At 36.9% G+C, this 17774-nt stretch overlaps 1 protein-coding gene across 1 annotated transcript; it reads left to right on the top strand.

The window, feature by feature from the left end:
* Window positions 1-476: 476 nt before the first annotated feature.
* On the top strand, window positions 477-15901 carry ankmy2a (ankyrin repeat and MYND domain containing 2a). Its single transcript, XM_020923725.2, has 10 exons — window positions 477-667; window positions 2224-2288; window positions 4910-5048; window positions 6055-6153; window positions 6792-6952; window positions 8758-8972; window positions 10210-10345; window positions 11111-11239; window positions 12026-12155; window positions 13452-15901. Exons 1-10 carry the CDS (start codon window positions 601-603, stop codon window positions 13571-13573), a joined length of 1263 nt encoding a protein of 420 aa, XP_020779384.2. The 5' UTR covers window positions 477-600; the 3' UTR covers window positions 13574-15901.
* The last annotated feature ends 1873 nt before the right edge of the window (window positions 15902-17774 follow it).

Raw genomic sequence — 17774 nt, 5'->3', positions numbered from 1 at the left:
TTAATTTGACCAGTGTAATTTTCCACAAGAACTGCAGATGGTGCTGTTGTCCTGCCAAAGACTGCCAAGGCCAAAACCGGTGTAAATTAGCCATCAAAAATAACAATAACAATAACAATAATAATAGTAATAAAAACTTGATTTTTTTCGTAAGCTCCTAAATATAACGTTAACAATGTTTTAGTGAAATTAGTAGTTTATTATACACTTCAGTTTGTCGTTTGCGCCCTTCCTCCATATGATTTTTCTAGAAAGTCAAATCGATAACAGGACAGGGGTGCGTCTTGTCGATACACTATTAAAACGATGGCTTTTTCAACCCCTTTACATGCTTGACTCATTTAATTTAGCCGTATTTTGTATATATTGAATGAGTTCCTAAAATATATAAAAGAAAAAACATATTAACTATGCCGTATCCCCCGCTGTAATCCTTTCCCACCCTTTAACTGTCGCAATGGTTCAGTCCAGTGGATCCTCCCATTAGCGGCGCTGTCTTCATGTGCTTAGCTCTTGCCGCACACGCCAGTCGAAATAACTACATTATAACGATCTAGTGGCCTTTTTTCTCATCCATTTCACGTCCATTTTGTCTGCAACATGTCGGCCCCCAAGAAAGGAGACCTGTCCCCGAGTGAAAAGGAACTGTTCGAGGTGATCACAGGAGGTAAGCCTCTTGTGCTAAAGCTAATCCCTATGGAAAACACAGGGCTGGCTAGCACCTGTTATCATCCGTGGTGTGGATTTGGAATGGTTTGTTGTGTTGCTATTTTATTTATGCGATTTGAAACTTTGAAACATTCCCACTAAAGCTAAGAAAGTCCAGTTAATTTTATTCAGGCATGCACCCCTCTAAATTATTACTTATAGCGTTTTGATGATTGTTTTTTAGTGATGTTTAAAAAAAAATGGATCTGTGGATTTTGGGCTTTTTGGGGTCACATATAGTTTTTTTTTTTTATTATTACCCAGGATTACAAATTTAACAGACTTTACCAGCTAGGATATAATATTTGTTACTCTTATGCATGTGAAAAAATTCGATGTGATTTTAAATGTGACCAATGCAGGTTCTTTAAAGGTGCATTGTGCAACTTTTCTGATGAGGTGTCTGTCAAATGCTTTTCTCCATGGAAAGGAAATGTTATTGGTTTGTTAGAAATGTTTGACAGCGTGGCTTTAAACCTGGCTATCTTAATGGAGACCAAACCAGCCCAAATTACAGGTCAGATCTGTGGAGAGGTGACCCCACTCACAGTAAGAATGCCTGTTTTCTAGGTATTTTTGAGCTATAAAACCACCTGTAATTGAATAAATGTAAGACAGAGCTGTTTAATGTCATACTGTGGAACATTCTAGGCAGAGCAGTGACATATCCATAGAAACAAGCAGGTGATGGACCCCCAATCGAAAAGTTACATAGTACCTTAGTACCTTTAAAAGCAAGCCATTCTTTTCTGACATTTCAAAAGAACTCATCGGGATGTTTTATGGAAATGAAAGCTGCTGTCATAATTAAAAGTGTGATGGTCCCTTAGTAATTTTATTTAGTTTTACTTTTTTTTGGTTCATTTATATTTCCTCTATAATATTTAAGCTGCCTGTCCTGACTGTTAATTGCAGAACATTTTACTTTGCCATAATGATGTAAATTATTTTGTTAATTAAAAAAACAAACAAACAAAAAAAAACCTAAGTCTCTATATATCATTTATTTTTAAAATTTTATTATTATTATTTACTTGCTTAAAGGGCCAATATTACGCTATTTTCTGATCTATGTTATAATGTTGTTTCCTCATCAAAAACATACCCGGAGTTGTGTTTTGTTTTATTCACATGTTCACAAACCTTGAATATTTCTTCTCTCAATCCAAAAACACTGACTCTGTTCCACCTTGTGATGTCAGGAAGTGCTCCACTGTGTTTTTAAACTACACACATTCACTAGATTCTTTTGGATAATTTCAGCTCTGGAACTGCCAATCTCTACTGAGGTAAAAGTAAAAGATAGAACAGGTATGTTTTTGATGAGGTAACAACATTATAACATGACTTAAAGCTCACTAAAATCCATTTTGTGTCATATAGGATCTTTTATTGACGTATGACATTAACCAATCTTCGCATCACACTAATGGCTCACAAACTAAACTAACCCTAGCATGAAAGCTTGGTTAAATCTGGTGTTGTCTTCTCATTTATTGTATTTTGTCCTTGTAGGAAACGTCCAGGAGGCGTCACGACTGTTGGGATGCAAAGATGTGCGAGTGAACTGTCTGGATGAGGTAAATGAAACCGTATGGAAGATTAGCATGTACAGCCTATAGCAGTTTCAACTCAAACTAATTACATTACCTTTTGAAAGACAAAAATGACCGGTACTTAAGTCGCTTCAGTTGTTTGAGGATGGAGAGTCATAAAGTTGTAGTGACCACATGTGAAAGTGAATATGACTTTCAAATTTTGACTTAATTAAAAAAAAAATAAAATTATTTTGTGACAATCAAGAGGCAATTTTCTATTTTAAGTTGAAAAACATGTTGAAAAATACAGGTAGAGAGTTCTAAATGAAAACCATAGACTGTATATGCTGCTGTGTTCCAAAAATGAAGTGATCATGAGCATGTTTACGGCACCAACGAGTCTGACCCCAATTTACTTTCTATTGAAAAACTCTGCACTTCTCCCTGTAACTGCTGCTCAGACTCTGGTCGTTTTGATCTTAAAATGTTAGTTTTAACCCACAGTGTCCGGGGTGGACCAGGTTTCAAAAACTGCTCAGTGCGTGAGCCGGGTAGCCACAAGAGCAGACAACTTAGGACACTATGGTGCTAAGTATTGTAAATGCACAGTAAAATGAATAAATACAAAATTATTACAGTAGTGTATTCCATGTATTTAAATAAAATCCGCTCTTTTTGTACACTTAACAAGAAAAAAGTTTTTATTATGAACAATGGTGGAAGGTAATAAAGTACAAAAGGAAAAGTACAATACTTAAGTACAAATTCTAGGTATCTGTACTTAAGTCAGTGTTACAGTGGATACTTTTTACTTTTACTTCACTACGTTTGAGAGAATGTATCTGTAATTTCTACTCTACTACATTTTAGATTTGGGCTGAAAAGTAAAAACTACTTTTCTTTATGGTTTGAGATCTACTGACATGGCTGAGACTTACTTTTTAGCACATTTCATTTGAGATAACGTTCCAACTAACCAAATACACAAAAAGGCAAAAAAAAAAAATTAAGAAACCAACTGAATCATTTAAAATCCGCTAAATTCTTTATCAAACCTTACAATTTTAAATTTTTAAACATGCACTTTAATACTTTTACCTAAGTAGATTTTCTCATGTGATCCTTTTGCTTGAGCAGCATCTTCCTCTGTTGCTGTACTTTTACTTACTTTAACAAAGTTCTGTACATCCACCACTGATTATGGATGAATGATTCTGTATTCTACTTAAGCATTTGGCCAAAACAACAATTACAATATTATCATTTCTTGGATTTGTCTACCACCTTTGTCGATATGTTTCGTTGTCGTCCTCCGTTGTCTGTGAACACCACGTTACTATAGCAACAGCTTTTGTGTACGAGCCCGGGTGCCCATATGTGTGAGATAAGAGCACTCGTTCACCTGAAGAGGCTCTGGGGCCCCATGTCACAAACAGGAGACTTTCAGGGACCATTGTATTTACAGGGTTAATTAGCAGACAGTGGAAGAGGGCAGCAGCAACATATCAGAGGTTAATCAGTGTTAATCAATATTTTGTGATTTTAAAGGTGCATTGTGTAGCTTTTTCAGTGGAGGGTTCATCAGATGTTTTTCTCCATGGAGATGCTATTGCTTTGCCCGTAATTTTTCACAGCATGGCATTAAACCTTACTATCATCATGGAAATCAAACTAGACCAAGTTACAGGTCAGATCTGTGGAGAGGCGACCCCAATCACAGTCACAATGCCTGTTTTTCTTGGTACTTTTGAGCTATAAATCCACCTGTAAGTGAATAAATGTAAAGAAGATCTGTTTAATGTCATACTGTGGAACATTCTAGGCAGCACAATGAATCAAATGAATTAAAATAAACAACTCCCCACTTATTTTTATTTGTAGAATACTTCATTTTGTGGCATTGTTGTAATATTTATTATGCCTCAAAACTAGCATAAGTGTTAGAATCTGTATCTACTTTACTGAGGTAAGACAAATTTTGCTCAGATGTGTGGGGCACCTTTCATTAAGATCCCACAATGTAACTTATTAGCCAAAATATTTACATAAATATTTGCATGTATTTTCATTATAGCTGATTTTACTAAAAGCACTAAAAGATTGAGAGTCATGCAGATGATGTGGCAAGTAAAAATATGAGAAAACATCACAGACCTGGAGCTGTGTTTTGTTTCATTCATACATGTGTAACACAGAAACTGCATATTTAGGCTGAATTCTTCTCTCAGGCAGAAAACACTCTGTTCCACTTTGTGATGTCATGAGGTAAAACAGGAAGGGTTCTACTCTACACCTTCACTTGAATCATTTGGATAATTTCAGGTCTGGAATTGCCAATCTCTGCTGAACCAAAGGTGAAAGGAACTGTTAAAGGTAATTTGAAAACTACCACTACATGACATCACAAGGTGGAACAGAGCATTTTGAATTTTGGAGATGGAGACAGAGTAATAATAAACGATTAATTAAATATGTGTGAATTAAACTAAACACAACTCCAGGTATGTTTTTGATGAGGTGACAACATTATAACGTGAATAAAACCTCACAAGAGTCAATTTTGCATAATACTAAAATAAAAAATCCCAGTGATTTCCCCACAAGTATTTTTTCCTTCAAACATTCAGGATTTCAAGCAGAAGCTGTTGTGTTTTGTTCTCTAGTATGGGATGACTCCTCTGATGCACGCTGCTTACAAAGGGAAAGCCGATATGTGCAAACTCCTGCTTCAACACGGAGCTGATGTGAACTGCAATCAGCACGAGCACGGATACACGGCACTCATGTTCGCAGGCCTGTCAGGTATTCAACTTTAGCAGCATGCACACTACCACTCAGAAGTTTGGACTCAGCCTCTCATTCAGTATTTTTTTTTCTATATGTGTACATTTTACACTTTAATATACATACAGAAGACATCAAATATTTGGTAACTTTAACCAGTTGATGCTCCACTGTCTATTATAATGAATGTTTTATAAATGTGTTTGTTGAAATCTGTAATCTGTTGAACATGAGTGAAAGCTTTAACACTTTGGCTAAAACAAGAAAACTCGTATAATGGAGTCGATGGGAAGTGTTATCCAGTTGAGATGCTGTAATATTTTAGGATGTTGTACTTATCATAGAGGTGAGACAATCCCCCACATTACCGTGACCTATTACTGTCTTTAAGCTCATTAGCAAATTTAAATTCTACAAAAATATGTGCATTATCCAGTTGTCTGAATAGTTCTGAAGCTGAGTACGCAGTAAAACACAATGGTTCTGTCAAAAAAGCTGATCAAACCTGAGCAGTTTCTTTTCACTTATCCCTGCACAAAGGCTGAGGCTTTACTTTCGTCAGTTTGAGTTTGAGTTTGTGACTTTAGAATGAATCATTGTAGTTTTAAAAGGGTGGTAAATATCCAAGGTGTTACCCAGTTGACAAAACATTTTTGGCTGACCATATATTAAAGTATTCAGTACAAGCACTTTGCTAGACATACAAGACATCAAATATATTAAGATGTATGGAATGGAATTATGTATCAGAGGAAAAATACGTAACTATATATCATTTTTTTTATATATTTTATAACCAAATCTTCAGATTACCCACCCTTTTGCTTTGTTGAAAAATATTTGTAACTATTTCTCTTTACTAAATCATTTAATGTATCTTGCTTCATACATTTTGACGCCTTGTGTGTGTATATTGAATGTAGAAAAAACATAAACTTATAGAAAAAAAACACTAAATGAGAGGCTGAGTGTATGTCAATATACAAATTGCAGTCCCTCTAAATTCTTATTTTTCTGCCTTAAGGAAAGACTGATATCACCGCCATGATGCTGGACGCTGGAGCAGAAACAGACGTGGTCAACTCTGTGGGTAGAACAGCCGCGCAGATGGCAGCTTTTGTAGGTACGGTTAAAAGTGATGAGTTACTTCTTAGACTATGTTTATGGGGATCTGGTTAAACAGATGTATTCTTTTCAATCCACAACTTTATGTATCCCAAAGGACAATGGTCATGTCAAGAATAACCACTAATAAAAAAATAAGATGAAGGTATTAATGCTAAAAATTATGAATATTTTAGTTAGAATTTCCTTCTTTGTCAAATAATAAGGAAGAAGTGGTTATGTTTCAACAACTTAGACTTGTACAAACTTTATTGATCCAAAAGGGAAATTCCTTGGACAAAATAGCTCGCACATCATAATATATTATAATAACAAAGAGCAAAATAAATTCTAGAGAAGTAGCAAAAAAGATAGCAAGAGCCACTTGTCAAATAAGGCATAATGATATAAATGTGTATGTACAAGAAAAAATAAAAGAGAAAATAAGTAATAAAAAATATCTCGGCTATATACAAGAGGCCGTAAGGAAAACAGTACAAAGATGATAACATAATTGACAGAACTAAGGTTACCTGTTATGTAAGGCTGTTGTAGTTGTATTGAGTGTGGTTTTAATGTGTCGCTCAAGAATGATTGGAGATGAACAAAACTGATTTTACGACGGTATTTATATTTGTTTGTGTGTTTTGTCGTCAGGTCAGCATGACTGTGTGACGGTGATCAACAACTTCTTCTCCAGAGCCAGACTGGATTATTACACCAGGGCCCAGGGGCTGGAGAAGGAGCCCAAACTGCCCCCGAAACTGGCCGGCCCCCTGCACAAGGTCATCATGAGCACCAACCTCAACCCGGTCAAGGTAAACAAAACAGGGATTGTAACTGAAAACCTCACGGATACAAATGATTAGGGATGGTCTGGTATGGAGTTTGGATATGGATTGGATATTTGTTGATATTTACCACATTTATGTTAAATTATTGTGCAGTTTACAAATTAACTTGGTTTTGTAACCAAATTAACTTAAAATGTAAATACTGTATTTTTCAGACTATAAGGCACACTTAAAATCCTTTAATTTTCTCAAAAATTGACAGTGCACCTTAAGTATTAATCCTGGTTGTGCTTACTGACATTGAATTGATTTTCTGTGGTACACGGCGCTCAAAAATCTGACAAAATGTTTTAGTACGACTTTGGTAAGAGACAAACCTGCGCAGTTTGATGGACTGTCGGAGCATTACAGCTGCCATAGTCAGGAGCCTCGCGGAATGTGTCCTTTAGTCTGACAGAAGCAGAACTTCATCAGCGCACAAGGAGCAAGCAGTTTTTTTGTTTTTGTTTTTTTTTCAGTGCTTATAGTTTATGCAAATTAGCCTTGTCGTTTTAAGTTTCGCTTATGTACAACGTAAACAAATGTGCGCAAAGCTGCAGTAAACATATTACTCATTGTATATTTGAGTCCTCCTCATAGGAAATAAAAAAACAAACTTAAATGATCCACCCACATTCACATTCATAATACACATTCACCAAGACAGGGAGGCGATGCCGGGCGAATTACACCACGATCTGCCAATGGATCGTGGACGCCTGGGCTAAGGGATCAGTCTCAAGTGTCATCCGTTTGTTTCGCTTAATGCACCTTATAATCTGGTGCACCTTATGTATGAAAATAAACGAGAGAATTTAACATTATTGATATTGCGCCTTATAAACCGGTGTGTCTTACAGTCTGAAAAATACAGTATGTAAAGATTATAGTCAAGATGGATAATTTCCACCTTCAGTCCATTGGAAGGTTGTCAAACAGTCACAGGACAGGGAAATGTACAGCAACAATCACACAAAAGCAAATGTGACACCAGCAAACTTACGATACACACAAATATAAGGCCATTTTATTTGAAGTTGAAAGTTAAACCAACAACCCCTAATATAATTTTGTTAAACATCGCAACATATTTGACCATCACACATCCACTGTTTTAAAACTTTGTGCAACATGAGTGAAACTGGTGGCATTTTCTAAAGAGACAAAACTATGACTACTATAACAAACAGATGGGGCAGTGCAGAGAAAATATTGGTGCCAAACATCAGCTAACATTTTCATGCTGGGAAATGCTTCGATATGGGGCGATAGTAGCTCAGTTGGTAGAGCATTCGCCCACTGATCTAAAGGTTGGCGGTTCGAATCCAGCTCTCAACATAAACATCACAGGCTGAGCAGTCAGATCCACTGGTTGGCTGGTGTGATTCCAGCTCCCACAGTTGAATGCTGTCGTTGTGTCCTTGGGCAAGACACTTAACCCACCTTGCCCACAGTGTCTGCGTACACTGGTGTGTGAATGTGTGTGTGAATGGGTGAGTGGTTCCTTGTTGTAAAGCGCTTTGAGTGCCTTGAAGGTGGAAAAGCGCTATAGAAAAATGTGATAATTTTCCATTTACCATATTGCTGACAACCTGTGTTAAAAACAGTTAAAGATCACATTTGTATACAGTGCTTTTCCACCTTCAAGGCACTCAAGGAACCACCTACTCATTCCCACATATATTCACACACCAGAATACACAGACATGTTTATCGTCTATACTTATTTCAGCAACATATCACATATTCAAAGAGTGTCATGGTGACAGGCCTAACTGTGGTGTTTGTAGATGGTGCTGCTGGTGAAGGAGAATCCCCTGCTGGCCGAGGCTGAGGCTCTGGATAAGTGCCGGAGGGTGATGGAGCTGATTTGTGAGAAGTGCATCAAACAGCAGGACATGAACGAGGTGCTGGCCATGAAGATGCACTACATCAGCTGTGTGCTCCACAAGTGCTCCGCCTTCCTCCGGGACCGAGAGGACAAGCTGGACGGACTCATCAAGTGGTGGGTACACCTCACGACTGTTACCACCAGTTACAAATACATGTACTGAGTATACGCACTCAGAATAGAGATATATTGGGCCAGTATTTGCACTTTTTTGCGTATAGCTATCTGCCTTGTCTTATCTGTCTTGGCTGGTATTTGGTTCGAGCCTTTGAATGTGTTAAGAAGTGGACTAAGGGAGTGTGACTTCACCCATAGAGTTCAGCTCCAAACACACGAATCTCGCCATGCTAAAGGTTACAGGAGTGAATTTCGAGACATGCTCTGTATTTTGAGCAGTATTTTTTGACAGACAAAATAGCAATAAAAACAAAAAACAAAACATCAGGATCATGTAGAGCAGGTTAATATGAACATTTTAAGACCAAATGACGAGGCTCACAGCAGGGGTCACAGAGAGAGTGGTGGTTAAGTCCATTTATATATGCAGTCAATAGTTTGAGCTCAAAAATTTCTGCCTAAAGAATCTGTATATCAATCATTCATTCATTAATTTTTTCAAAATAAAACCAAAAATAAGAAAACGGAAAAACAATTTTCTTCATTATTTGTCTTCAAAACCAAAAAGAAAAAATGGATAGCGATTTGTTTCCTGTTTCTGCGGCTTAAACTGCGATGCCGGACTTTTGCTCCGCATATGGACTAAGACAGGACTAAGACAGGACTAAGACAGGACTAAGACAGGACTAAGACAGGACTAAGACAGGACTAAGACAGGACTAAGACAGGACTAAGACAGGACTAAGACAGGACTAAGACAGGACTAAGACAGGACTAAGACAGGACTAAGACAGGACTAAGTGTCCGGTCCCGGTCTCTGTTTAGTTTAGTTTTACACTTTATTGCAATGATGGCTGTAACTCACTGTGACTGCAACTTGATCCTATTAATTCTATTGTTTTTGTTTTTATTTGTATTGTTTTATGCATTGATTCATTTTATGCTCATTAGAGCATAAAATGAAAATAGCTCAATGACGAGGTAGAAGGGTTTATTTAACAAAAATGAAAAAAAAAAGTATCTCTGTGTTAAGAAAAATGCTCTGTTTCAGTTGGAGGCAATGGAGGCACATTACTCACTACAACATCAAGACTTACAACACATTCACTATTATACACATTTCATTGTGGACAGTGTACAAGTGGACAAGTGTAAATACACAGAAGTACTTGAATTAGGGTACAGTCTGATTTTTATGCTCTGTACAGTTGACCTATGTGTTCGTCCCCTGCAGTTTGCTGAAGGGCAGAGACACAGATGGATTCCCGGTTTTCCAGGAGAAGTTTATCCGAGAATCCATTCGGAAGTTCCCTTATTGTGAAGCCACTCTCCTGCAGCAGCTTGTCCGCAGCATCGCCCCTGTGGAGATCGTAAGTCATGAAAAACCTAAATTACACACATATAGATACATATACATATACATGAGAGAATGGATACTTTTCTCAGGTCAAAGTTTAGTTAAAACCACTTACCATCCACCCGCCCGCCAGCGGGCGATTTTCCCAAAAAAAATTTTCACTCTGTATTTTCACCTTCATTATTGTTTTCACTACTGGCATGCCATACATCGTTTGAAAGCTTAGTTTCTCAATAAAACCACCATATCATTCATTTTATGCCATACAACGAGCCCAAAACGCGATAACTTAAAAATTCACATCATAATCAGAGAATAAAATACGCGTTTCTTACCTTTGAGCCGGTTCTGTTGGTCCAAAATGCGTTCAATCCATGAAAAGTTGTACTCAATAACAAATTATACAACAATACATACTGTGGCTTTAACTCTTTCCCCCTTGGACGCCAACTTGGAACAACTCATACATATATCAATATGTATGAGTTGTAGTGGCCCCCACCTATCACTGTATCTGTTTACATGTGAAAAACCGAGTCATTTCTAATGGTCGTCAAATCACGTCTTTAGTGATACAGTGGAGGTGTCAAAAGACGTCATTAAGGAAACAAGGGAGGGTCGTCAAATGTCGTCTTCGTGGGGGAAAGAGTTAATAACCATGGCTTATTCAGACAAAGTGGCAAATGCTTTATGTCACCCACCGCTCAACATTTTTAACCCTTTTGGATGTCAATATGAAGCATTTGTACTAACAGCTCACCTGTTGTGTTCTCTGTAGGGTAATGACCCCACGGCCCTGTCAGTGCTGACCCAGGCCATCACAGGACAGGTGGGCTTCATGGACACTGAGTTTTGTACCTCGTGTGGAGAGAAGGGCGCAGAGAAGAGGTGCTCCATCTGTAAAATGGTAAGGCACATCACAGAAACAAAGCGAAATCAGTTTATCTTGGTCACAGAATTGTTTTATTGTTATTATTTTGTATATTATTTTAATATTAATGGCCCTATATTACACAAAATTGACTTGTCAGCTTTTAGTCATGTTAGAATGTTGTTGTTACCTCCTCATAAATAAACCTGGAGTTGTGTTTTGTTTCATTCACAAATATTTGAGTCAGGAAGCAATAGTACAATTCAACAACTACTTTTTACCTTTTGTTCAGTAGAGAATAGAGTTTACAAATGCATTGGACACTTCCTATACCACAATGACATCACAAGGTGGAACAGAGTGTTTTCAGTTTGAGAGATGAGCCTAAATCTGCAGGGTTTGTTTGTTAAAGGTGTGAATGAAATGAAGAAGCACAACTTCAGGTCTGTTTGTGATGAGGAAACATCACAAACATTTTAACATAGAAAATAGCCTAATATGGGCCCTTTTAAATTTAGGAAATATTCTTTTTTTTTTTTTTCTTTCTACATATGGAAGAAATCAAATATATGAAGCAAGATATATAGAAAGTACAGTGTGGCTAGGATTTGAATACCAAATAGAAAAACATATTTAGTACATTTATTAAACTTTTTTTTCCCCTCATTTCTTCTATATACAGTATCTTGCTTCATATATTTGTCTTTTGTGTGTAAAGAAAATGTAGGACATTTAAAAGATAAATAAAGAAAAATACATTAAATGAAAGGATGTGTCCAGACTTTTGACTGATAATGTATCTAAATGTGCTTTGCTCCTCAGGTGATCTACTGCAACCAGACGTGTCAGAAGCTGCACTGGTTCACACATAAGAAAGTGTGTAAAAAGCTCCAGGAGCAGAGGGAAAAGCATGAGGCCGAGGCAGCCAAACTCAGACAGCAGCAGAACAAAGGTAACAGCATCTGTGGAACATCAAGGTCCTGTATTAGACATCATGGATTCTTGTGACCTTTAAGCCATGTTAGAATGATGCTTCCTCCTCAAAAACAGACCTGGAGTTGTTTTGTTTCATTCACATATGTTTGAGTAATCCTGTATTATTACTCTGTCTACATCTCAAACCTCAAAATGATTTGTTCCACCTTGTAATGTCATGAAACGTAAAGGTATATGGAGTTTAAAGGGGTAGTTTGGGTCTTTCGACATGAATCTGTATCACTGCGCACTGCTGCTCTGTCTACTGCTTGGACCCCTAACAGTCTACATATAATGTTATGTTTTGTAGAAACGTCAATGGTAATATGACAGTGAGTGATGACACAACGTTACTAGCTGATTCTTCATAGCCTGTTTGCTTGTAAACATTGCACTTACCTGGGGTGCAGGTACAGCAGTGCTCTTCAAGACAGATTTCTTCATTCTGTCCTGGGCATGAAGGAACAGAATCGTCGTTGCTGAATTGCGCACTGCACACACAAATCTTTTTTATTTTTGGAAATTTGGTTTCCACAGCCTGGATAATCAAATCAATAAACAAGTCCACACCATTTTTTAGATATGTTATATAGCTTATACAAGCTTATATACTTATCGCTTTAGCTCTCACGTTAGCTCTCTTGCATCACGGCTGTCATCGGTCTGAGCATGTAAACACTGCCAAACTACTGAAAAAAAGTGTTGGATTCATGCGCGGCTGGCGGCTGGTGGCAGCGCATATTAATACAAACGGAGAGAAAATGGTGCCAAGCTATTTTGAGGTCTGACTTTTTCGTGGACAACGGCTTTGTGACTCTTTTGAAAATATATTGTTTTGAGAAGAAAAACACTTTATTTTCATGACCCCAGACTACTTTCGTCAGCACCAAAACCGGCCAGGATCTCAGCTCACCGGACACTGTCGGGTTTAAGTCAGTGTGGATGCACGACACTGCTGACAGGGATGCTATACAGATTCATGACAAAAGACCCGAACTATCCCTTTAAAAAGACAATGGTGCACTTCCTGTGTTACCACATGACATCACAAGGTAGTTTTTCAGTTTGAGCAAAGAACTCAGCCCAAATAATGCAGGGCTTGTGTGTTTAACGAATGAAATAAAACAAAAATGTGAGTATGTTTGTGTTGAGGAAACAACATAACAGATCAGAAAATATCTTTGTATAAGGTTATATAGAATTATAATAGTCAATTTTGGTGTAATATAGGAACTTAAAAACACAATTTTAATAAATACATTTCCTGTTTCAGAAAATGCCAATGCGGTTCAGGAGGCCACAGAGTCTATGGAGGATCTGTCTGTGAAAAACAACGAAGGAGCAACAGAAAATGAAAACGCAAACTGTGTGCCCATCGCTGCTGCGGACAACTGAAACACCCCATCATAAACACTCAAACCTAATAGAATAACATCATGGAGTCCAAACTATATTTATTTACTTCTGTCACCGTGGAAACCGAGGATGTGCCACTGAGACGAGATGTGTTATTTTATATATTGCGTATTGTTCTGAATGTTTGTGGGCTGATGCACTGCAGAAAAGTGAATTATGACTTGAATTAAGGATTTTAATTTCATTGAGTTGGTTGGGATTGCTGTTTTGTTTGGTTCTGGTCATAGACTGTAAAAACAAGTGGACTAAAGGAGTGTGACGTCACCTGTAGCATTCAGCTTCAGTCAAATGAAGCTCACCGAGGCTGGCAGCTATAGGAGCGAATTTGGAGTTTGGTTATGTCCATTTAGTCTATGGTTCTGATCAGTTATTGCTTTTCTTGAAATGTTCCACTGTACGGCATTTACCATGCACATTACCAAGACAAATATGTGGGGGCACTATGGGAAGTTACTAGACTACTACTAGACTCACGTCTGTGGAAAGGCGACCACTCATAGTAGGACTGCATGTCCAACTGAATGAATGCAGTACTGATTAATTCCGTACTGTGGAACATTCCAGGTGAAGAATAGTTTTTCATAGACTATTCTTATTCTATTTATACCTTAATGAACACATATTATGAAAATCAACTGAGCACTTAAAAATGCTCTGTTTTCATTTTGCCTGGATTGTTGCGTCACATGTAAAATTTAGTCTTTTGCGGTTTTTAAGTCCATAAACTGTCACCGGACTTCATCTACAGTTAGTGTGTTTACAACCAACACATGGCTCTATTAGCATTCAAGGACTTCAACTGCTTAAATGTTAGTTCCTGTTTCAGACACCAGAGGGAGCCATAGAAAAGGAGAAAAAGGAGATTTTTATGAAGTACCGTATTTTTTGGACTAAAAGGCGCTCCGGAGTATAAGTCGCACTTTTTGGGGAAAATTTATTTTATAAAATCAGAGACCAGAAACCGACATTTCATGTTAAAAGTCAAGTTCTAGTAATAACAATAGAAGAGAGAACAACAGACTGTTAACGTCACATTTGAACAGTTCTTCAAATAACTGTAGTATAAACAACAGAACAAGTTTACCAAACTCTCCATCAAAAAACCAAATCACTAAATCACTTGAATTCTTAAAGGTTAAACGGAGTGCCACTTTCTCTTCTGCGTCACTGTCGTCAGACTCTGCATCAGTTCGGCCTTTCTGAATCCCGACAGGATGGTTTCAGTTGTCTTTATGTTTGTTTAAATTTTAAATTGTCAGTGATACAGAAGTAATGGTGGGATTGACTGACAGGATACAGACAGTGGCTCTTTCTCTTTCTTCTGCAGCCAACATGTGCAGTAGAGCCAAGTGACAGTGGTACAGGAATACACAAGCCTAGAACAACCTCTTGTGGCTGTCAGTGTGAACATTTTAACATATAAGTCACACTGGAATATAAATTGCAAGAAACACCCAAACAATGAAAAAAAGTGCAACTTAAAGTCCGAAAAACATGGTAAATATAGACATTAAGTTAGAAAATGTGAAATACTTCTTAACTTAAAAGGGAGTTCAAGCATAATATGTGTTTTTAAAGGGTCTATATTATGCCTTTTTTCTGTATGTCTGTGTAATAACGTTGTTTCCTCATCAACATCCCTGGAGTTGTTTTGTTTCATTCACACATGTTAACCCGGCATATTTAGGAGCTCTTCTCTCAAACAAAAAATACTCACTTCTACTATGTGATATCAGGTGGTAATATTGATGAGGACACCTTCACTAGAATTATTTGGATGAATTATGGGTAAAAAGTAGATGTTAACTTTAAAACTACTACAAGGACAGAGCATTTTGAGTGTTGTAGAAGCAGGACTAAAGGTTACTGAAACGTATGAATGAAACAAAACACAACGTTCTTGACGACGTAACAACATTCTAACATGGCTTAAAGCTCACAAGAACCCATTTTGTGTAATATAGGACCAACAAACAAGTCATTTTAACTCTGTAGAAATCTAAGTTCTGCCATGTGCTCATTCTGCCTTAAGAGTCTGTAGCAAAATGTGTGGAAATAACCAAAAACAGCCTTTGTATGTGTGTTTGTTGTGGATTGAAGATGGAGCCGGATAGCAAAGACCAAAAGAGAATATTTTGATTATGAATAGAATTATTGCTAATGCTCAGGATCTGATTATTTAACTAGACACAGTGTAATATGTATAGTAGTAATAATAATAGCTCGTGGTAGGAAGGGGAACAGCACAATACCATCTTGTCCTCGAATATCATGGCCTTAAGGTTTAACAATAAAATAAACATTCTCCTTAATGTGTTTTTATTGGAATAAGGATTCATGAGTATTAACTGTTTGAATGAATTAGAGCTAGAAAATATATGTTTGAAGTACAGATGTATGACCAGCAGAGGGCATCATTTCACTTTGTACCATATAGTGATCTAGTACATGGGTGACTAGATAACAAGTATGTTTGAAATTTTGACTTAAATTTTACATCTTACAGTTCCTTTCGTGCAAGATTTAGATTTAAAATTTCATAAAGTTGACCTCTTTCTCCCCAGACTCGAGGTAAATATGCTCAAAATCAAATGGCTTTTACTGATAATAATTGTAATGCTGATTTATTCTTAATTACAAAAACATCGAGCACGTCGTTTGTTCTAATTTGGTGTTTTGTTTCTCATGACAATTATCCAATCAGAAAGCAGAATGAACCTCACAGTGAGTCTCATTTGGGTTGACAGTTTCAGTGCTAAAAATAGACAAAAACAAAGTCAGAATCATAATAAATGGGTTGATTGCATTGAAAAACATACAAAAGCTTGGGGCCTTACCGTGACTGGGCTTGTATTTTCACAAATCTGACTGATTTGGCCGAGAGGTGAGAATTCTCCTTCTTGTTTCCATGGAAATGTTTTTTCTTTGGCTATAATCTTCCACAGAATGGCATAAAACATATCTGTCTTGATGGAGAAAAGTTCCCAAGTTTAGTTTTAACTTTTAATTTTTATGGAATTTTGCAGATGACGTGCCTCTTCCAACATAAAAGGACAATCTCTGATCTGAATTGTCACATAACCCCAGCTCCTGCAGCCAATCCTGACTCAGTGCTAGTGCAGCCTCTGCAGCTCAGTGAGTGAATTCTGGAGGCTAGTTTTCATCTATAAAGGTCTATAAGAATCTATTAGAGCACAGGCTGCATACAGTTCCTTTAAACCAGACATGTGAAATTCAGGCCCAGGGGCCAAATTTGGCCCCATGATATAATTATATTTGGCCTGCGAGATGAATGAATGAATGAATGTTTATTCGGACAGTAATACATAGAACATGCATAGAGAACATAAATACATAGATATAACACAAAGTAAATATTTCTTTTCTATAATAATAAGCGAAAATAAATGTCATGCAGATTTTACTTGTGTCAGAAAAAGGAATACTTGAATACTTATTTAACCCCACCCCTTTTTTCTACTGTTCATATACATATAGACTGTTCATTTCCTGTACATTATAAGCTATAATTAACAGTACCTGCATTTCAGTACAAATCTAACAACAACAACAAATATATGTATATTATACAGAGATCATATCAAATATGCATTAGAGCTGCCCACTGGCTACAGATAGACTTTAGAGACATTGTTTATTTAAAATTTTGTTATTTTATATTTTGCTTGTTCTGGATTCAATGTTTAAGCAAAACTATTATTAAACATTTATTTTAATAAGAAAAGGTTTAACATTACATAGCTCAAAAGAAGAGAAAACATGCAGATGTTGTTGAAAAGTTTCAATAAATATTTAGTTTGGCCCACGACTTAGTCCCAGTTTTTTATTTAGCCCCTCTGTGAATTTGAGTTTGACACCCCTGCTTTAAACTGTTTTTTAAGATATATAAGAGTACTTTTAATTTGATTGTGTGAACAAAATATATATTAATATAGCATTTTACACCACCAAAGTTTTTAGTATTATTACTGATATGTTATGTCCTTTGTAATTCCAGTGATCATATATAGCTTTTGTCTTAGTGAGGACAGCTGTGGTAAATACAGATCAGAGTTTGCACTGAGACACAAACACAAACCAGAGAAGTGACGTCACAAGTGTGTGTTAGATTCCTCTGTCTCCATCACAAACCTCAGGTCCTCACACAAGACCAATGCCC

This window comes from Boleophthalmus pectinirostris, unplaced genomic scaffold (assembly GCF_026225935.1).
Source record: "Boleophthalmus pectinirostris isolate CB_2022bp ecotype Guang Dong unplaced genomic scaffold, ASM2622593v1 HiC_scaffold_6, whole genome shotgun sequence".
Lineage (NCBI taxonomy): Eukaryota > Metazoa > Chordata > Actinopteri > Gobiiformes > Gobiidae > Boleophthalmus > Boleophthalmus pectinirostris.
The sequence above is the reverse complement of the archived record's forward strand: the minus strand, read 5'-3'. Positions and strand labels throughout refer to the sequence as shown.